Source organism: Acomys russatus, chromosome 2 (assembly GCF_903995435.1).
Source record: "Acomys russatus chromosome 2, mAcoRus1.1, whole genome shotgun sequence".
Lineage (NCBI taxonomy): Eukaryota > Metazoa > Chordata > Mammalia > Rodentia > Muridae > Acomys > Acomys russatus.
Window position 1 is genome coordinate 27,689,635 of NC_067138.1, and position 23,258 is coordinate 27,712,892.

A 23,258-nucleotide genomic window follows, 5' to 3' on the forward strand; every position below is an offset into this window, starting at 1 on the left:
TTTAAAGTATTAACTACAAAACATATATTTTGCACATAGTACTCTTTTACATTGGTCATATTTTTGAAGTGTTTTTCTCTTTTTGTGTCTCTTATCAGCTGATTATTATGACTTTTGATAGAGTTTTGGGGCTGTGAGAGATTTGTTAAATTTACTTCAATGAGTCGAGAATGCGATATTTTTAATTATTAAAAATTATAAAAAATATTTTTTAGGTTTATCTCCAAAAACTTCAAAGGAAATTACTTTAGGGGATTTGTGCAAATCTATAAGGACTCCTAGGAGGAAATCTGTTACATTAAAAAGCATAACAGCCAAAGCTAATGACAGAATACTCACATTAAAAGGCATACTAGGCTATGTCTAACTCAGCTGCTTTTTATGTATATATTAAATGAACTGCACTGATTACACTAATACAAATTAAATATCTGATCAATCAGGTACTAAAGATGTTTCTGTTTTTATAAAGCTTCTAATGTCTCTTGTGTATCTCACATAGAACACCACCATACTCTGCTGTTTGCCTGTCTTACATAAATATATAGAACTTTATTAGATTCTAGTTTTAGTATTGGTAAACAAATAAAACAAAACTACACAGAAAACATTTTTATCTAATACAATCATTAGGAATTTATACTTTATATTTTTCTTATTAACATTCCCTTATAAAGTTGTTAAAAATTAAAATTCTGTGAATGTTTCCATTAAAGTATGGCTAGTTCACTTTTTAATAGTGGATTGAAAAATAAAAACAAAGTGCAATAAGATTTTCCCTAAACAAGCACTGACTATATACAGTTTAGAAACACATCTGCAACATTTTATTATAAAATACACAAAAAAGTATTTTGTACTAACTTTTTCTTTTCTTCTTTCTTTGCTGCTTCTTCTTTGGGACATTTACAACTTCTCTGCTTTCTGTGTTGTGTTTTGACATGGCATCTTTTACTCTTAAAATCTTGAAAGTGAGCACACATACGTCTTCAGTCGTAAGACCCCAGACTGATTCCCTGGCTTCGGAGAAAACATATGATTGCCACTCAGACTGTTCCATAGCCCCCGAGAATTACTTGACCTTAGAAAAACATGATTCTCACACTCTCTCAGCCTATCCTTCTGAAGATGGTGTTGAGAAGTCAGTTGTGTTTAATCAAGATGGTACTATGACAGTTGTGATGAAAGTTCGATTCAAGATAAAAGAAGAAGAAACTGTTAAGTGGACAACCACTGTCAACAGAGCTGGCCTTTCTAATAATGATGAAAAGAGTAGGATGAGCAGTCATCCAGGAAAAACAGATGATCCACCATCTAGTTTAAAGCTCGCAGCCTGCTCACTGTCCGAAGACATTGCAGACACCGCTCAGCAGGGCAATTGGACAGAGGAAGAAAATACTCAAATGACAGAGCAGCAGGTGGAAATGTGTAGTTCTGCTGGTTGGGAGAATGCATCTTTGGAGACAGACACTATTCAGGCAAGCCAGACACAGGTAAAACATTTTTATCGGCCCCCAACGCCTGGGCCAAGGAGGAGGAGACAAAAGAAATCTGTGATAGGGACTGTCACTGTAGTATCTGAAACAGAGGTTCAAGAAAAGCAGTTTTCTTATAGTGAGGAAAGAGAGGGTGGAGAAAAATCTGGGTACCACATGTTTACACATTCTTGCAGTAAAATGTCGTCAGTATCTAATAAGCTTGTTCAGATTAGTAGCAATGATGAGATGGAGTCAACGTTGGACAGAACAAAGGAAGGCGGAGTGCTCAAGTCAAATGCCATAAATGCCGGCACTGCTGTAGAAATCACAAGTCAGCAGGTCTTAAAGGTGTGCCATACCAACGGTTTACCAGCAACCATGTCAGAGAACTCAGTTGTGGAGGAAGGCACAGAGGACAGTGTGGTGTCAGACAGAGCTGGTATCAAGCACTTCAGGACATATGGTAACACCAACGATCGGTTTGGCTCTATTTCATCCGATACAACTCTTTCCTCAGGTAACAACTCTCAAAATGACAAACATATTTTGGATGTTTCTTCGGTAGGATCTTCTACTCTCACTGCACGAGTGGACAGACTTGTTAGTGAATTTGCTTATTGTGGCATCGGAGAACATCCACCAGAAAATGTAAAGCAGGCTTTATCCACTTTTGCCAGCAAAAAGAAGAAGAAATCTCAGCAGCAAATGACAAATTCCAAGAAGAAGAAAAAAGTGATTGACACCAAACGGGCCTCTAATAAAGCAGGGAAAATAAACAAAGCAGGAACAATTGCACAAGAAATACTGTTGCAAGACCCAGACTGTCCTCTTCAAGAAGGCCTTGATACAGGTGACATGGTCATTGAATCCAGTAATTTTTTCCCCAAAAATAATTTCAGAATTTCCAAGACTTTCCATAAAAGTAAATTAAGTACTTTTCAAAGTCCTAAGAGCCAAAAACTTTTAGCCAAAAGAAAACCCAGACCACTAAAGACTGTAAATATAGGAGGACTCAGAAAACAAGAAACTGGGCAAGGAGAGAAAGTACTTCTCCACAGGGAATCTAAGCTTTATAAAAGTAATTTGGAAAATCAAAGTTTACTTCACGTGTTTGATACCCTTGACGAAAACCAGAAAGCTTTGCACAGACCACAGTCCCAAATGGAGATATCAATTGGAAATCTGAGAGGAATGACCAAAAAGAGTTTAGTTCCAAAAGTTAATGATTTACACATAACTTTAAAAAACCAGAAAAAACAAAAAGGAGACAAATTGAAGTCCAGGGTTTTAGTGAGAGAAGAGCGCGTTACACCCATGGCAAATTCACTAGCTCCTGTGAAGAAACCTGGTTTTCCTGAGGGTATCCCCCATCATTCAGTTAAGAACTATGTACAGAGATGGTTGCATAGCATAAATCCATATCCAGATTTTGAGCATAGAAAGTCAGCTCCACTATGCCAAAACAAAAATAATGTGGAAAATTATAACAGTAATGGGTTTCCAGGAAATAATCTCCATACAACTTCTTCAAAAGAAAATAGTTTTGTTATGGAAAATAATAAGCCCAAAACTAAAAATGCCAATTGGATGGGCAGCAAGAATCAAGAGGTGAGTAAATCTCTTGTGACTAAAGATAATGGTGCACAGCTTAATCTTTGTGAGAGTCAGGATGGGTCTCTGAACGATCCTTATTTGGTTTCTTTGCATGACCATTATACTTTGTCACAAATCACCGTCAACGATCATAATACTAAAAGTAATTTATCTACTGAAACGTCAAAGCCAGAAGCGAGCCTTGTTTACCAAGAAGTAAACCTAGCTACACATGGGAACAGTATTGAGGCTGCCATTCAGGTAGATACAATGGGAGAAAATGCTCCAAAAGACTACTTCCCAGCCCTGTTGCTTCAGCACCTGGAAGCTTTGGTTTCTAATAATCAGAAAAATCAGAATGGAATTACTCAATCACCAGGTTCCTTAGCAGATGTTGCCTTCCCTTCTGCAATATGTAAATCATCCACTAATCTCCTTCTAGCTTGGCTTTTGGTACTAAACCTAAAGGGAAACATGAATGGCTTCTGTCCAAGTGATGCTCATAAGATTACCAGCAGATCTTCAGAAACAGTTGCATTGTTGGAAGTTCTGAAGCACGTTGCCATCACAGAGGAAGCTGATGACTTGAAGGCTGCTGTTGCCAACTTAGTGGAATCAACCAAAAATTGCAGTGGACCCAGTGAGAGAGAACAAAGCACAGTACCAGCAAATTATATGGCAACCAGCACTCAGAGTGCTGTCAAGAATAATGAAAATGAAAGTACACAGAAGACTATCTTGGATGAAGGCTCCTCTGTCAGGGAGGACTGTGGCCCTGAGTTCTGTGTTTCAGAAATGATTGGGAAGTCACATAACTCTCCATGTGAGGTGTGCACTGTGAATATGACTTGTCCTCCAAAAGGGATAGGTAACCTGAGTGATACCTCTGTCACTAGAAACAGTTGTACTATGAGTCAGCCCTCCACAAATGATGCTTCTTACCTTAGAAAGACCTGTTTACTTACAGATGATGTGTGTGCCCATAAGGCTTGTGCTCAGGAGAACAGTATCTATGAGGCACCTTACCCAAGTGATGAGACTAACATTCCCATCAGAGACTGCAATACAATTGACTCTGTGAATTCAAAAGAAAACAAATGCATTGATGATTTAGAATTAACTGAAAATCTCAAAGGAGTTGATGAAGTTCTAAAAGATCTAAATATTTTGGCAGACCCTATGTATAAAACTGACTGTAATATGTCAGCATCATCTCAAAATGTTAGTAACTTAAGCTCCCATGGTCTTTTTCTAAGTAAAATGGATCCAGAATTTGATAAGGACTATAGTCCCCTAGGAGAATCTAATAACTGCTCACTTAAGAAAGTTGTGACTAAAAAGAAACATCTACCATTTGATAAGGAAGAATCAAGGACTTCTGAAGAGCCAGGATCGATAACCAATAGCATGACATCGGGTGAAAGAAATAACATTTCAGAATTAGAATCTTTTGAAGAATTAGAAAGCCAAGACACAGATATCTTTGATATAAAGGACACTGCTGAAGAAAAAGCTGAGGAATCAATGGAAAAAGAGGTAGAAGCTACTTTGGAATTGATGAACATATCAGGTAGGAATATTAAAGAAGAGGAGAGAAGTACTATGACAACTGGTAGTGGGCAGGTGACACCACCATCTTTAGTTTTTTGTTACGATTCTAATAAAAACACTGAAAAGGAGATCAGTGTAGGAGAAACTAAGATGAGAGTTAAAATGATGGTACAAAGCATGGAAAATGTAAGTCATACAGAGTCCTCACTTAATTTAAAAAAACATAATAGAAACCCAGTAGCTTCAGACTGGTCAGGTTATAGAACAGACAGCGAGAATGGACACCCTTGTACGGCGTCCAGTGATGATCACTATGACAGTGATGACACAGCCCAAGAGAAAGAATACAACAGAGGATTTGTCAAAAGGGCAATAGAAAAGCTTTATGGCAAGGCAGAGATCATCAAATCACCGTTTTTCCATGGGGCTATACACAAATCTCAAGTTTGTCCTTATAATCCTGTGGAAGATCAGGGTGCTAAAAAATCAAGCCTTTATGGTTCTGAATGCCAGTCAATGGTCTCTTCTGAACAGGTATCTAGACGTTCACACATGTTGCAGGAATTCCAGGAGAAAAGACAAGGTGAAGTTGACGTTAGTAGTACAGGAGATGGGTTTGCAGGCAACAGCATAGAAAAGGCTACAAAACCAACTGAACATGACAGGGTCTTTGCAGAAAAAGAGAGGGGGAAACTGGTTGACAATGGCAAATGGCTCCTCCGAGAAAATCATTTGTGGAGGGTGTCATCTGACAACCCTGGCATGTATGGCAATGCAGACACGACATCAGTGGATACTCTAACTGATAAGAACAGCAGTGAGGTGCCATATTCACATTTTGGAGATTTGGCTCCTGGTCCAACAATGGCTGAATTGTCCTCTTCAGAACTGGAGGAAATGACTCAACCCCTTGAAATGAAATGCAACTATTTTAACTTTCCTCACGGCAGTGACTCTGAACCCTTTTGTGACGACTTCCTAGATATTCAGAATAAAACCTGTTCTAAAGAGAGAATACCCAAGCATCACACAGAGGAGAAGGATAATTATCCATCTGAAAGCACACGCCCATCTGCTACTCAAGCCTTTGCTCCTGCTGGTAATAAAGTCCACCCTGTCTGTGATAATGTTATTAAAAGTCAACCATTACCCAGAAGTAATGTAACCCATGGTGCACTTCAGGAAGGCGACTCTTTGGATAAACTTTATGCTCTTTGTGGTCAACATTGTCCAATACTAACTGTTATTGTTCAACCTGTAAATGAGGAAGACCGAGGATTTGCTTATAGAAAAGATTCTGATATTGAAAATTCTTTGGGTTTTCAGTTATGGATGAAAATATATCCATTTCTGCTACAGTCAAACAAAAACATGTTCAGCAGTGGGAACAATAAAGTGAGTGTTGGCAAAGAATTTATTGATAATGGCATTGGTGATTTGTTTAATGAACTCTATTTTAAAAACAGGATTGTCCTGGTGGATGAAAAAATGAAACACAAACATGCCAACTCTTTGGAGGAAGATATTAATTTGAAAAAATTCCAATTATTTTTTAAAAAAAGACTTTCAGATTGTTTGCAGACATCATTGCTAGTTGTAGGGAATATGAATTCTAATACACTAAAGCCCAGCAACTGGACAAATAACTTCAAATTTGTTGATGAAAATAATAACTTAATTAACAGATTTCAGAACTCAAGAGAAAATTCCAACCGAGCAGTAAGAGAAAATACCAGTTGTCAGTTTCCCTTTGGACTATGTGGTCTAGTTTACTTCTTAGATACTTGTCAAGTTGAGAAATCCTTAAATATCAAAACCAGAAATGAATTAGAAATATATTATATTTTAGATGGTGAAATTCTTTTCATATGGGAAGAAGAAAATGAACTGAATGTAATAGATATTGAAAGCAATAATGAGCAAGATGACTCATAGCTTCAGTATTAGCACACCCCTTACCTGTCAATATATTTTTTCCCACAAAAAGGTGCAGTACAAGGGATAGCATTTAGGGTAGATTCTCTCTAAGAACTTCTTATTCTTTCAAAATGAGAATACCCTGGAAACCTACTCTTAGATAAATGTGGTTTGGCTTTTATTGCTTTGTTCCTCATTTTCTCAGTAAGTAATGTTGTTTTGTTGTTGTTTTTAGTAATTAAAGTTTTATGTGGTTTCATTTTAAATGTTTTATCAGTGACTTTTTTGATCAGGATATCAGAAATATGGCCAGGACAAGCAATATGTCTTTTCAATTATATATATATATATATCGAATATATTAGTGAATAAATGTAACATTAAATCACTTCATTCATTAATGTAAATGATGGTTGAATAAAAAGCATAACTGCAACCTCTCCATACAATCTGCCAGTTTTTGTTCCAGAGATTTGGCTCCAGTCTCCTCAGAATATTCACTGAAGTTCCTAAGTAGGACAGTAGTCACCATTTTCTCATTAAAAAAAAAAAAAAAAAGCACATCACTACTAAGTTGTCTCTCTAGTACTTTTTCTAGTAATTGTAATCTTTAAATTAAAGGTTTAAGCTTATTTTTTAAAATGTACACATTTGAATTAAAACATGTCTTCCTTTTCCCTACTCCAATCCCTTCAGTGTCTCTCCTTCCAACATCTCCCATGTCTTCCCACTCTCAGATTGATAGCCTCTTTGATTATTAGGGTTACATGTGTATGAGCAAACATATAAGTATATAACCCGCTGATTCCATTTTTGTTGTTTGTTGTGTATGTAGGTTCAGGGCTGGCCATGTTGTACTACATAATCAATTAGGAGGCTCATTGCTGAAAAAGGCTAATTTCTTCATTTCTCAGCACTCATTATTTGCCCATAGTTCTTTATTTAGGGGCCAGACAGACCCCATAAGATGTCACTCTTCTGTGTTAACATTGTCTATTGATATTGCATTATCAGGTTTTGGTTATGCAGCTATTTCTAAGAGAGGTAGTCTCACAGAAGATGTCCTAGTATTCTAACTCTTACACTCTGTCTGTCTGTCTATCTATCTATCTATCTATCTATCTATCTATCCATCTATCTATCTCTATCATCTGTCATCCATCCATCTCTCTATCTATCTATAACTGGAGCTAGAAACTGCAGATTGAGAGAACATGTGGTGTTTGTCTTTCCATGTCTGGGATACCTTATATAAAATAATATTTTCTAGGTCCACCCATTTACCTGAAAATTTCACCATTTAAATTTTCTTTTTTTAAAATTTTTTATTGATTTATTCTTGTTACATCTCAATGGTTATCCCATCCCTTGTATCCTCCCATTCTTCCCTCCCTCCCATTTTCCCCTTATTCCTCTCCCCTATGACTGTTCCTGAGGGGGACTTCCTCCCCCTGTATATGCTCATAGGGTATCAAGTCTCTTCTTGGTAACCTGCTGTCCTTCCTCTGAGTGCCACCAGGTCTCCCCGTCCAGGGGACATGGTCAAATGTGAGGCACCAAAGTTCGTGTGAAAGTCATACCCGACTCTCCACTCAACTGTGGAGAATGTTCTGTCCATTGGCTAGATCTGGGTAGGGGTTTAAAGTGTACCGCCTGTATTGTCCTTGGCTGGTGCCTTAGTTTGAGTGGGACCCCTGGGCCCAAATCTGCCTATCTAAATTTTCTTTACAGCTAAATTGTATTCATATATGTATATATAAATATAAAACGATTCTTTGAGTTTTTATCAAATAACTTTGATGTTCCTTGTTCCTTGTTCTGAGTTGAGCTTTTTCCAATTCCCAGTTGGAGCCTCCTTCTCATTTCTCTGTGTCTCTCTAAATATAATGTACATTCTCCTCTTTCTCTCTCAAGCTTCCCCCATCCCTGTGATCCCTTACACTTTCCTGGTCTATGTGTTCACTCTGTTCTGCATGCTCACATCTGAAGATTTGGAGTTAGGAACTGCAGATGAGAAAGAACATGTGGCGTTTGTCTTTCTGGGTCTGGTGTAACTCACTCAATATGATCTATTTTACCTTCAAATTTCATGCTTTCACTTTTCTTTACAAATGAAGTGTATTTCATTGTGCATAAGTACTACACTTTCATTTTCCATTCGTCTTTTGAAGGACACCTAGCTTGTTTTCATTTCCTAGCCATTGTGACTAGGGCAATACTGAACATGGATGAGCAAATATCAGGGGAGCAGGTTGTCTAGGCTTTGGGGCATATGCCAAGGAGTGGTATGTCTGTGTCACATAATAAATTTATTTTTAATATTTTGAGGATGTTTCATACTGGTTTTCAGAGTGGCTGCAAACATTTGCATTCTCTCCAACAGTGAATGAGGCTTCTCCTTTGCCCACAACCTTTTTATCATTCGTTGTCTGTTGTTATGTTGGTACTAGCCATTCTGACTAAGGTCGTATGACATCTCAAAGTTGTTTTAATTTTCATTCCCTTAATTGCTAAGGATGATGAACACTTTAAAAGGCATTTCTTAGCCAACTTTTTTCTTTTACTGAGAACTTTTTGTTTTAGATCACTAGCCCATTTTTTCATTGGGTTATCTTTATCTTGACTCCTTGTTTTTGAGGTTTTTTTTTTGGTATATTTTGGATATTAATCCTCAGATATGTAGCTGATAAGAATTTTTTCCATTCTGTGTGTTTTTCCATCACTTATTTGATTGTTTCTTTAGCTGAACAGATGTATTTTAGTGTTATGAGGTCCCAGTTGCCAATTTTTGGCTTTATTTCCTTGGCAAACAAAGTCTTGTTCAGAAAGTCCTTTTCCTATACCTATATTTTATAGGGCTTTTTGTTTGTTTTGTTTGGTTTTTTTTGCTGTTTTTGTTTTGTTTTGTTTTTGTCTCCCCTAGTTTGGCAGCTTTAGCATTTTTAGTTTTAAATTTAAGTATTTGATCCTCTTGGAGTTTTTTCCCTTTTTTTTTTTCTTTTTTGCCATCCAGTTTTCCTATTGTTATTGTTGAAGATGCTCTGTTGTAATTTGGGTTGCCATGGACCATTTCAGTCGGATATAGGTCGATGGGAATGGGAGTTCTTCGAAGCGTCAGTGGGCAAAGATAGGCGAATGACAAACAGACAAACCCAGAGATAATTTTTGAATCTGAGTATATTTGGCAGGCAAACAAGCTAGATTTTTATAGACATTTTTTGAAACAGGAGTGTTTTTTGTGGTTACATTTTTTTCATACAATTCAAAATACAGGATGCAGAGTAATAATGTTGTCTTCAATCTTGAATCATCATTCTTAAGTCATTAGCTTGGTACCAGTATGCGTGTGCCCTCTTTATCAGAGGTCAATGTTCTCTCATTATGCCAAACATCTGTGTGTCAAGACAGTTCTTTCCTTAGCTCTTCTCGTCACTATCTGAATCTTTCTTAAACACTTTATTTGTAAGTCATAATATAAACTATGATTAATCCTTAGCCATGTTTTTTATTAACAAGTGGAATGGAACTTGGTGATAATATTGCCTGAATGACCCTTGGCTGCAGTCCCAAGTTAGGGCATCTCCTAGCAACACAGTTACACTTGAAAAGTTCTGATAAGAAAGTAAAAACAGAATGTTCCAAAACAAATTAATAAGAAAACAGGGAGGGGGGCTGCAATCAGTTACTCCTGGCAGGAACATCAGACCCATTCCAGGAGGCTCTCCCTGAGTAGGAGTCATGGCCTCCGGTTGTGCAGTATCATTTGTCACAAGACTCCACTGGAGGGGTCCTGACATTGGGTGAATAAAAAAATCATTAATTTCTTTCTGATTTCCACTCTAATAAAGCACAGGTCTTTAAAGTATCCTCTCACAATATTCTGACTTCGGTGTCTTGTAACATTTCCTTGTTCATTTCTGACTCTGTTAATATGGGTCATCTGTTCCTTTCTTTTCAGTAATTAGGTGAAGGATCTGTCAATCTTGTTTATTGTCTCAAGGAAAATGCTGTTGGATTATTTATTTATTTATTAGATATTCTTTGGATTATTGGTTTCTATTTCATTAAGTCATACTTTTTTAAAATTGTTTTTTTTTTCATCTACTGGTTTGGGGTTTGGCTTCTTCTTGTTTTTTCAAAGTTTTGAGTAGGGTTAATAAGTAATTTATTTGTGCTCTTTCTAATTTTTAAATGTAGGCATGGAGGCCTATAAACTTCCCTCTTAAGACTGCCTTTACTGTGTCTCAGAAGTTTTATCATGTTGTGTTTTCGTCTTTATTTAGTTTCAGAGATATTTTGATTTCTTTGTTGAGTTCTTTGACCATTCCTCGTTGGTAATGGATTGTTTAGTTTCTAGGAGTTTATACTCATATGAGGGTTCTGTTTGCTCTTCTATTGTATAATGTCAGATAGGATATATAAAATTATTGTAGTTTTTCTGGTTTTGTTAATGCTTTTTTTTGTATGCCAGCATGTGGTCTATGTTAGAGAACTTTCCTGTTCTGCTGAGTAGAATTCTATGCTCTCGTTCAGCTCTCTCTCTTCAGTTGCATTCAGTATCTATTCATCTGCCCTTTTGAATGAGAATTAAGCATCCTCCCTAGGATCCTCCTTGTTAATTAGCTTCTTTAGGTCTGTGGATTGTAGTGTGGTTATCCTGTATTATATGGCTAATATTTGCTTATAAATGAGTGTATATGATGCGCGTCTTTCTGTTTCAGTTACCTCATTCAGGATGATCTTTCTCAGATCTATTCATTTGCCTGAAAATTTAATGATGTCCTTGTTTTTGATAGCTGAATAATATTCCATTGTATAGATGTACCACAGTTTCTTTATCTATTCTTTGGTTGAGAGATACCTAGGTTGCTTCCAGATTCTGGCTACTACAAAGAAAGCTATCATGAACATAGATGAATAATGTCCCTATTGTATGGTAGAGCATCTTTTTGGTGTACTCCGAGGAGTGGTATAGCTAGGTCTTGAGGTAGGGATGTTCCTAACTTTCTGAGAAAGAGCCAGATTGATTTCCAAAGTGGTTGTACAAGCTTGCACTCCCACTGGCAGTGGAGGAGTGTTCTCCTTTCTCCACCTCCTCACCAGCCAGAAAAGTGGCTCTTGAACAGGCTTGGAGAGAAATACAATCTTAAAAATTTGCAAACTGTCAAGGGAAATAAACACTCTGTGAAGGAAAATTAAAGGAGTTGTAATGATTTAACCTGGAGTAGGAGCTTGAACTTCTCTTCAAGTTGAAAGAGAATGGCTATAAAGATATTAACAATTTTGTATGTTTACCTGTTTAATGGAAACACTTAATTACATATAAATAAAAACTTACTATGTAGATACATAAATACACTTTTCTTTTTTGGGTTTTTGAGACAGGGTCTCTCTGTGTTAGCCTTGCCTATCCTGGACTCGCTTTGTAGACCAGGCTGGCCTCGAACCCACAGCGATCCACCTGCCTATAAATACACTTGAGTATGTAAAACATTTAAAAAAATAATTATAGTATATTGCCTGTGTTTCAATTGGGAAACCCTTTAAAGACTCCTTATACCCACTGATATTACAGAAATAAATTTTATAAAACTTAGAAATCTGTTGTCTAAAAGTGACTGAAAAATAGAGTGAATAATATGCTGGGAGCAACACAAGGTTCTGTTAAAATAATCTGTTTAGCACTGAACATAAATGATAACTTTGTTTTTTTCTCTTTAGCATAAATCATAAATTCATAAAAATTGAAAGATTTCTACTTCAGTTGAAAGCCCCCTCTGTATTAACGCAATGCCCTCTGCTAGTTGAAGTGTAGAAGCCATAGTGTTATATGAGACTCTTTGGGGAGCACTGAGAAATTGTGATGGAAAGATTTAAGTTTTGGAGAAATAAGAATTAACATTAGTTTTGTGCGTGTTGTATACCAAGGATTATGGTAGAATTATGGGTTTATTTTATGCTATCCTCATTAAATGTAATATTTATGTGTATTAGCCTGGTCCCACTATACCTATATTATTGCATATATCAGAACTTGGAAGTGAGAATTTTTCAATATATTGTAACTTTGAAATGAGAAGGTGAATTAATTCTCATTTGTATAACAGTTACTATATCAGGATTTGAACCTGATCTTTTGTGCTTGCAAATCAATGTTTTGTTCCCCTTATATTTAGTTTTCTTCACTCAAGGAAGCAAGAGTAAAATGTTGAAATACATTAACAGTCAGGGAAATTTATATGCACACATATTTAGGCACATGTCTGAGTTAGGGGAAGTGGCATAAGAACTAAAGTTTGGAAATAGATGCATAGTATTTTGGAAATAATGCCAGACCAATGTCCTTAGCACAATTTCCATCCTACTGCCCTCGGTGGCTACTACCACACCAGCACCCCTGTGCCTACTTCCACAACAATGTCCTTAGTGTCTTATATGATGTCCTCAGTGGCCCCAGTAATACAGGAAAATGAAACTGAAGACACAATGCTGAGTTGTTACTAGGTGACATATAATGTACTTCTGAATTCAAAATAAACATGTACATATGTTGATTTCTGAGGTCTGTGGCAACACTGATTAATATTCATGTTTGTGTTCCATACTAACACATTAGTGGGATATGTATCTAGTATATTATGTATGGATGACAAATGCCGCTGATTGCATTTTTGCTTATTATTAGATTCATATTTTATCAATAAATAGTAAAGGGCAGCAGTAATTCTCATATTTTACAAAGCAATATTTCAACAATTTTAAGAGTATCTAATTTATATTTGGTCTTAAACATTTAAAGGTGTATATGTGTAGAGATGGCTCATCAGTTAAAAGCACTGTCTGCTCTTCCAGAGATCCTGAGTTCAATTCCCAGCAACCACATGTGGTGGCTCTCGACTACCTATAAATGTGATCTGATGCCCTCTTCTGGCATGCAGGTGTACATGCAGATAGAGCACTCATATACATAAAATAAATAAATCAAAAAAAAAATTTAAAGAGTGTTTTAATGTTCACAAGACTTAACACTAAAGCAAATATCTTTTTTTTTCTTTTTTTCTTTTTTCCAAAGCAAATATCTTATAAGTTCAGGCCATCCTGAGCTACAGTGTGAGGCCCCATTAGAAAAATCTTGCAACACCATGAAATTTAAAACACTAAGAAAAACTTTAAATGAAATCCGTGATGATACAGTTCTCATTTTTAATTTTGAGGTGAAGTGCCCTGAGTGCCCAGAGAAGGGAGTCTAGCATCTTGCATCCAGGAAGCCCATATGTATTTAAATGTATGATGGAACACATCTTGATAAACAGCTTGCAGATGACCAGAAACTGTCTCAGAATGTGGTGGTGGAATTATGCCTTTGACCACCAGGTGGCAGTTGTGCAATGTGTTATCAGAAGCTTAGGCCCCTGGAGAAGATTCCTGTATTATGGAGGGAGAATGCTGTGAATGCAGAGGTGGGTGGGAACTGTGTAGATATTTCCCCAAGTATTAGTCTTGGAGAGCACAGAACTTTTCAGAATGAAAGGAAATTCTCTTTCAGTAAACAGAGCTGCTGTTCCAGTGTAAAGGATTACTAAAGTAAGTTGCCACTATGAGTTGTCAGCCATCCCAAGGAAAACAATTGTGGAGTATGCAGGGCATTAAAGTCTTAGCCCATGTTGAAGATAAGTAACAAGCTGTTCTTTCGATGGGCAGGACTAAGGTTTACAAGACACATTCAGATTGTTCCCTTCCACTTCTCAATCCAATAACCCATTTTCAAGATTTCCACAATTCTTGAAGCCACAGTCTATATTTATGGCAATTGTTGATAAACTGGGCCAATATTGTAAATTCTTCTGAGGAGCCACCTTATAAGTTCATAATAAGCTCATTTTATTTTTTTTTAAATTTTAGAAGTTTTACAAAAAACCCAGTGTTTAATTTTCTTTTTATATTATTTCCAAAAGTTGTAGGCCTTCCAGTTGAGAAGCATTTAGCTCTGCTGGCCGCTAAGATATTTAAGAGGAATATGATCAACACAACTAACATCGCTTTAAAAAATTTACATAATATTTTTATTGATTATTTGGGGACTTTTACATCATGATCCCAATCACACTCACTTCCCAGTCCTCACAGGTCCAGCCCCAACCCTTGTGACGTACCCATCCCCCCAGCAAAATAAGGACTAGAAAACAGAAAAAATGTCTACTGTGTATTGCCTGTATACTCAATGGAACATGGTCAAGCTTCCAGTGGCCAGCCCCTTATGGAATCCAAGTCCTTTCCCACCCACAACCCAGCCAGAATCCATTAATTGTTGAGAGCTGCACTCCAGCATCTTTGTCACAATTTTTTCTCTTTTTTAAAAAATTAATTTATTTAGATTGCAACTCAATTGTTATCCCATCACTTATATCTTCCTGTTCCTCTCTCCCTCCCACTTTTATCCTATTCCCTTCCCCTAGGTCTAAGACAGAAGGGGACCTCCTCCCCAACTATATGGTCATAACCTATCAAGTCTCATCTTGGTAGCCTGCTTATTCTTTCTTTGAGTGCCATCAGGCATCCCCACCAAGAGGAGGTAGTCAAATATGTGGCACCAGAGTTCATGTTTAAGTCAGTCCTTGCTCTCTTCATAACTGTGGACCTGTGCATTGGGTAGATCAAAGTAGGGGTTTGATGTTTACTACTTGTATTGTCCTTGGATAGTGTAATAGCTTGAGCAGACCCCATTTTTAAGAGTTCTCTTCAATGGCTTTCTTCTATCTAGGCTGTTAATTATTTTTGAGGGGTATGAGGGGTTGGAGTAGAGGTTATCACAGAAGCCTTATACACTCCTGTTTCTCAACTAAGAGTCTGCAGCTATTGATATCACTGCAAAAGGAGCTTCCTTGTCCTTACCGTCAGATGAAGCATAGATAAGAACATCCTCCTGGTCTCCTGTATCAGCGCATGCCACAGACCTTTACATGGTCTCCAGTGGCATTACAGACAAAGGATATCAACACAGCCCTCTGCCACAGCACAGGTCAAGGACATCATCATGGGTCTCAGTGGCAACACAGAGCATGGACATTAACATGGCTTCAGTCCATGGCACTGACCACAGACATCTGACGTCCACGTGGCCTTCGGTGGTAACATGGGCCATGAACATCCACATAGCCCCCAGCTGCTGTAGGATCATAGACATCCATATGAATCTCTGGCCTCAATAAGGCCTGGGGTAGCATACTATGGATAACAGCCTAGCCTCCAGGGGCAGCATAGACCATAAAGGTCTTTCAAGGAGGTCCAACCCCGAAAATGAACCATTCTTCCTCTCATTGCTCAGAACCAGGATGATTGTGTGACCGGGTAGCATGTCTGGGTGCTGAGTCCGTGGAAGCTCCAGGCAGCTGTGTAACCAGGATGTTGGCCCTACTAAGCAAGAACATATTCCCCACCCACTGTAGCCTTCTCTCACACCTATCACTGGTGTTGCTGCTAGGGCATCTATAGTTCTTCCTCTCCTCGCTGTACACTCACCGCTCTGTTTCTCCATCTTTCCCACCTCTCCATTGCATATTCATTTGTCATCATAGTCGAATTGGAAATTGCAGTGTGTCACATAGTATATTCTTTTGCTCAGACTGATTTCTATACAAATATTCATTGCAATGAGTCATTGTTGTGGTTCAAGTCCTTTGTTTTTGTCTTTGTTTTTGTTTTTCTGTGTAACTGAGGTTGTCTTTGAACTTGGGGAGCTCTTCCAGCATCTGCCTCCTCAGTGCTGGAATTACAGGCATGTGCTACCATGCTTGGCTCTATTTAGGATAGCTGTTTGTTTGTTTATGATAATAGATATAAAATCCAGAAGCCTACACTTGTTAAGGAAGACTGGACCACAGAACTCCCTCCCTCCTACCACTGTTTGGAGATACTGTCTCCCTACATTGCCCAGGCTAGCTCTAGACTCCTGCTGAACTCCTGAGATGAAGCGATCTTCTTGCCTTAACCTCCCAAGTGATTACTACAGGGATACACATCACACCTGGGTGTTTTTCATTCATTTTATCACTACTTCTGTTATTTATTTGTCAAGGGAAGACATTAGGAAGAAAGAGTATGTGTGCATAGATCTGAAAACCATCAGAAAGTGAAGTCTCAAGCCAGTGTAGGGAGGATTGTCTTTAATTCTAGCACTTGGGAGGCAGAGGCAGGTAGATCTCTGAGTTTGAGGCCAGCCTGGCCTATAATAAGCCCTAAGCTAGCCAAGGTTATGCAGTAGTCCATGTTCTGCCTCAGATCCTAGGTGGGCACCTGTTTCATCTCAAGAAAGCTTAACACCACTTTAAAATTTTAAAAAACTTATTATAATATATTAGGATTACATCCCAATTGTTATCCCTGCGCTTGTCTGTTAAAGCTGACTAACATTTTGAGACTTACATGGTACGAAATGTTTCAGGTTTTTTACATAATATTGTCCTTACAATATAGTCTTGATGTTAAGAGTATCTTCAGTGTGTCCAGATGGACACTGAAGCTTACAGAGCTAGAGAAGGAAAAAATACTTTCAGATTATTTCATCTCTGCACCCTGTGCTTAGAAGTAATATTGAACTCTGTAGTGTGGCCCTCCAAATTTTCATCTAACCTGAAAAATGTAGTTACTTAAAACAACAGCAATAACAACAACATTCATTTGCATTTATCTCATGCTGAACTTATTCCCAGGTCACAAGTCTTTGTTTCTTTTGTTTCTTCTGGGATATCTTTTTTTTTTCCTGTTCAACTACTTTCATGGCGTTGGAACAATGTTTCCCTTTTCAGTGAGGATCATCTCAGTGTGGCAGAGAGCTTGTGTACAGCCTACCATGGCCATGAACTCTCTAAGTTCAATGCCGCATCTTAGATGCTTTGTTCACCCACATATTTCTTTTTTTTAAATTTATTTTCTTTTAGTTTATTCTTTAGTCATCAAAGAAATGCAAATCAAAACGACTCTGAGATTCCATCTTACACCCATCAGAACGGCTAAGATCAAAATCTCAAGTGACACCACCTGCTGGTAGGATGTGGAGAAAGGGGAACATTCCTTCATTGCTGGTGGGAATGCAAACTTGTATAATCACTTTGGATATCTATCTGATGCTATCTCAGAAAATTGGGAATAGAGCTTCCTCAAGACCCAGCTATTCCACTCCTTGGAATATACCCAGAAGATGCTCCAGCACACAACAAGGACATATGCTCAACCATGTTCATAATAGCCAGAACATGGAAACAGCCTAAATGTCCCTCAGTAGAAGAATGGATAAAGAAACTGTGGTACATTTACACTATGGAATACTACTCAGCTATTAAAAACAAAGAAATCCCAAAATTTGTGAACAAATGGATTGAACTAGAAATGATCATAATGAGTGAGTTAACTCAGAAGCAGAAAGACTCAAGTGGTAAATAATCACTTATAACTGGATACTAGCCCAAGGGACAGGTCCCATGAAAGTCTTCACTTGCCTGGAAATGGGGATAGATGTGAGGACATCCTATTGGGAATTGAGGTGAGAGAAATGTTGGAGAGTGGGGAAACAGAAGGATCCAGAGAGTCCTAGAAACCTTCAAGAAGAACATTATGACAGGCAGTTCTGGGCCCTGGGGTTCTGCTCAAACTACTGTACCAACCAAGGACAATACGTGCAGTAAACACCGAATGCCCAATCAGATCTATCCAATGGACAGGACATTCTCCGCAGTTGAGTGCAGAGCGGGGACTGACTATGACATGAACTCTAATGCCCCATATTTGACCACCTCCTCTTGGTGGAGAGGCCTGGTGTCACTCAGAGGAAGGATAAGCAGGCTGCCAAGATGAGACTTGATAGCCTATGAGCATATAGTGGGAGAGGAGGTCCCCCTCAGTCACAGACATAGGGGAGGGGAATAAGGTGAAAGTGGGAGGGAGGGAGGAATGGGAGGATATAAGGGATGGGTTAACCATTGAGAAGTAATCTTAATAAATTAAATAATAAAAGAAGAAGAAGCAGAAGGAGGAGGAGGAGGACGACAACAACAACAACAACAACAACATCAACACAAGTCTGCATTCCCATCAGCAATGGAAGAGTGTTCCCCTTGCAGCATGAACTATCTATGTAAGATGAAATCACAAATTAATTTTGATTTGCATTTCTTTAAGTGTTCCTCAGTGATGTGCAATTCCTCTATTGAGAATTCCCTGATTAGATCTATACACCATTTAAAAATTGGATTATTTGATTTTTGATACCTGTGTTCTTGAGTTCTTTATGCATTTTGGGTCTTAGTTCTCTATCTGATGTGGAATTCCTGAAAACCTATTCCCGTTCTGTAGGCTGCTGCTTTGTCTGATTGACAGTGATTTTTGCCTTATAGAAGTTTTTCAGTTTTACAAGGTCACATTTATTAATTGTCAATCTTAGTGCCTGTGCTATCAGTGTTCTTTTTAGGAAATTGCATCCAGTGCCTATAAGAATATTCCATACTTTCTCTCCTAACGTGTTGAGTATATCTGGTTTTATGTTGAGGTCTTTGATCCACTTGGACTTGTGTTTTGTGCAGGGTGATAAGTATTGGTCTATTCACATGCTTCTACATGAAGATATCCAGTTTGACCAGCACTATTTGTTGAAGAGGCTGTATTTTTTCTATTGTGTATGACTGGCTTCTTTATTAAAATGCAGGTATCCATAGGTGTATGGGCTTTTGTCTGGGTACTCAGTTTGATTTCATTGATCAGTGTGTCTCTTTTTATCCCAATACTATATGGTTTTTATTACTATAGCTTTGTAGTACAATTTGAAGTACTTTGTAGTACAATCTGGTGATACCTCCAGAAATTCTTTTGTTTCTCAGGGTTATTCTAGCTATCCTGAGTTCTTTATTTTTTCATATGATGTGGAGAATTATTCTTTCAAGTTCTGTAAAGAGATGTGTTGGATGATAGAGACAGCTTTGAATATGTAGATTGCTTTTGGTAGAATAGCTATTTGTACTATGTTAATTCTACTAATACATGCACATGGGAGATCTTTCTATCACCTTATCTCTTCTTCAAACACATCAAGTTTTTGTCATACAAGTCTTTCATTTGCTTTGTTAGAGTTACCCTAAGATATTTTATATTACTCGAGGCTATTGTGAAAGGTGTTGTTTCCCTGATTTCTTTCTCAGTTTGTTTCTCATTTGTATATATGAAAGTTACTGATTTTCTTGAGTTAATCTTATATCCAGCTACTTCACTAAAGTATATCAGCTGTGGGTGTTCCCTGGTGAAAGCTTTAAGGTTACTTATGTATAATATATAATCTGGAAATAACAATACTTTTACTTTTTTCGTTACAATTTTTATCTACCTGATCTCCTTCAGTTATCGTATTGATCTGGATAAAATGCCAAGAACTATATTGAATAGATCTGGAAAGAGTGGACAGCATTGTCTTGTTCTGTATTTTAGTGGAATTGCTTTGAGTTTCTTTCCATTTAAATTGGTATTGGCTATAGGCTTGTTGGAAATTTCCATTGTTATGTTTTGGTATTTTTCTTGTATCTACACTCTTTCCAGGACTTTTATCATGAAGAGATGTTAGATTTTTGTCAAAGGGCTTTTTAGTGTCTAATGAAATAACTCCTGTGTGTGTGTGTGTGTGTGTGTGTGTGTGTGTGTGTGTATGTGTGTGTGTTTACCTCTCAGTTTGTTTATGTTGTGCATTACATTTACTGATTTTCATATATTGAACCATCTCTGTATTTCTGGAATGAGGCCAATTTGATCATAGTAGGTGATCTTTTTGATGCCTTCTTGGCTTATGTTTGTAAATGTTTTATTGAATATTTTTGCATCAATGTTTATAAGAGAAAATGATCTGCAATTCTTTGGTTGAGTCTTTATGTAGTTTATGTATCAGGGTAACTGTGGCCTTATAAAATTAACTTGGCATTATTCCTACTGTTTTCAATTTCTGGAATAATTTGAGGAATATTGGTGTTAACTCTTATTTGAATGTCTGGTAGGATTATGTGCTAAAACTGTCTGGTTCTGGCCTTGCACTTTCACTAGGGTTGTAGGTCTATCTTTTGTACTGTTATTTTTTTCTAATTATTGATTTCAGCCCTTTGATTATTTTTTGTTATCTAATCCTCTTGGATGTGCTTAGTTCTTTTTGTTCTGGAGCTTAATGGTATCATGTTAAGTTGCTAGTATAAGATTTCTCCATTTTTTAAAAAAAATGTAGGCACTTAGTTCTACGGACTTTCCTCTTAGTACCATTTCACTGTCTTTCATAAGTTAGGATTTGCTATGTAGTGATTTTCATTGAATTCTAGGAAGCTCTGATTTCTTTTTTCCTGTCTTGACCCAGTAGTCATTCAGTAGAGACTTGTTCAGTTCCTGTGAGCTTGTAAGGTTCATATTGTTTCTGTTGTTGATATACAACTTTAATCTGTGGTAGTCTGACAGGATGCAGGAAGTTACTTGAATTGTCTTGTTTTTTTGAGACTTGATTTTTGTCAAGTTTGTGGTCATTCAAATTCAAACAATACACATCTACAAATCTAACCCTACAGAAATTGCTAGAAGGAAAACTTCAACCTAAGAAGATTGACTACACCCATGAAAACAGAGGAAATTAATAACTTCATACCAGCAAAACCAAAAGAGGGAAGCATACCCTACCACCACTGCCTACTACCAAAACAACAACAACAACCAACAACAACAATAACAACACCATAATGACATCATCAGTCATTGGTCATTAATATCCGTCAATATCAATGTTCTCAATTCTTCAGTAAAAAGACACAGACTAACTGAGCATATGTGAAAATAGGATCCATCCTTCTTTAGCATCCAGGAAACACACTCAACATCAAGGATGGGCATTATGTCAGTGTAAAAGTTGACAAACAATATTCCAAACAAAGAGACCTAAGAAGCAAGCTGGTGTAGTCATTTTAAAAATTAATAATATATGCATTAATAAAAAGAGATAGAGGAGAGTGCTTCATGTTTATCAAAGAAATAACATCCACCAAGATAACATGTCAATTCTTACCACCATCTATGCCTCAAACAGAAGGGTACCCACTTTTGCAAAAGAAATACTAGTATATCTTAAATCACAAAGGCATACACCTTCTTCTCATGTAACTTTCTCCAAAATTTCTCATGGAATTTTATCCAAAACTGGCCTCTTATCATTCAAAGTACTAAGTGGTGTGTGTGTGTGTGTGTGTGTGTGTGTGTGTGTGTGTGTGTGTGTGTGTACTACGTTCTTTTATAGTTTCACACATGCACACAATGCCTTCTAGCTGTTATATTTCTCTATTCTCTTTCACTTTCTTCAAGCAGCTCACCTTTCTCTCTATTTGTCCCTTTCCAAGATTCATAACTTTAGACTATTATTTGACCCATTTATTTTAAGCAGGACTATATATATGACCATTGATTTGGTACTATCTATTGAAGCCTGATAAGGTCACCAGTGAGTACACAACTAAAGTCTTTGCCCCTTTTTATTGTCACTCCCTCTTTCTGTGCATAGGAAACGATTCAGCACAGGGCAGGGACTCCTGGATCTTTCTTCCATGCTTGCCTGACTGTTGACTGGCTCAGTCTTATACAGACCCAATGTGCTTGAGAGTCCATGATCACATTAACCATGCATTGGCTAGTAGATGGCATTTTGAAGATTTTCTTTGCCTTTAGGCTCCCTCGGTCTTTCTATCCTTTCTCAGCAGTGATCTCTTTTGAACCCAGGGGGTGACAAAATAAATGTGAGGTGTAGAGCTAATCATAACACCCTTACTTATTTCTTTTTTTGTTGTTATATAAATGAATCAGAAATATTCAGGTATGCTGACAGGCACATTTATGCTTCTGTAGATTAAATTTGGTAATAATTTTGTTTGAGCTTTACAAAGTTTGTATCAGTCCTTTTGCTTATTATTTGTTTGTTGATTTTAGAGATTGAACGCAGGGCCTTATACTTACTAAACAACCTGCTATATTCCATTGATAATAGTCTTTATATCTAATTTAAGTAGATTAATTACTCAACATTTTTAATCATTGCCTCTGTGTATGAGAGTAATTAAATGGTAAAAGTAATATTTTGTCAAATAGCTTTAGATTTTAGAGGGCTGCAAGCTCTCATAATATTTATGATTTTTTTTGTCCCACAAGAACCAGTTTTGTCTTTTGGGGTACTATAACCTCTGTTCATATGCAAGCACATATAGTACAATTATAGTTATAATAACCTCCCTTTGTTGAAAGGCAATTAAGTACCAGGCACTCTACCATATTTTCTTTAGCTGTTATAAAAACCAATTTACAAGTGAAAAAACTAAAACAAAATTTAACATCTAAAACAAAAATTTAAAGGTTCATTCTCAAAGTGGCTGTGTGACATCAAAGATATTCTTTTCTTCTTCAATCTTCATAATGAAAGTGTTAAAACTACAGAAAAATCAAGACATTTTTATGATTAGTGACATACAATTTATTCCAACATTTTGATTTCTAGAAATGGTAATGTCTTTGCTGTTTAATATTGGTTAAAGGTTATAAATACTTTCTGGTATAAAAATTGCTTATAGTATGCTGGGAATAACAGCTGACATGTGATTATAAAGAACTTTATACTTGTAAAACTACTCCTTTGGCTTAACTGAGGACCCCACATTTTCTTACCACCTCTCT

The 23,258-nt window shown here is 37.1% G+C and overlaps 2 protein-coding genes across 2 annotated transcripts in view; both read left to right on the plus strand.

Moving 5' to 3' along the window:
* LOC127201237 (lipoxygenase homology domain-containing protein 1-like) overlaps nucleotides 1-23,258 on the plus strand; it is a 339,490-nt gene that overhangs the window by 47,238 nt on the left and 268,994 nt on the right.
* On the plus strand, nucleotides 851-6,814 carry LOC127201219 (oxygen-regulated protein 1-like). Its single transcript, XM_051159631.1, has one exon. It carries the CDS (start codon nucleotides 942-944, stop codon nucleotides 6,555-6,557), a length of 5,616 nt encoding a protein of 1,871 aa, XP_051015588.1. The 5' UTR covers nucleotides 851-941; the 3' UTR covers nucleotides 6,558-6,814.

What these genes read in the sequence shown, in the direction of transcription:
- LOC127201219 (XM_051159631.1), top strand. Translation starts at nt 942, where the DNA reads ATGGCATCTTTTACTCTTAAAATCTTGAAAGTGAGCACACATACGTCT.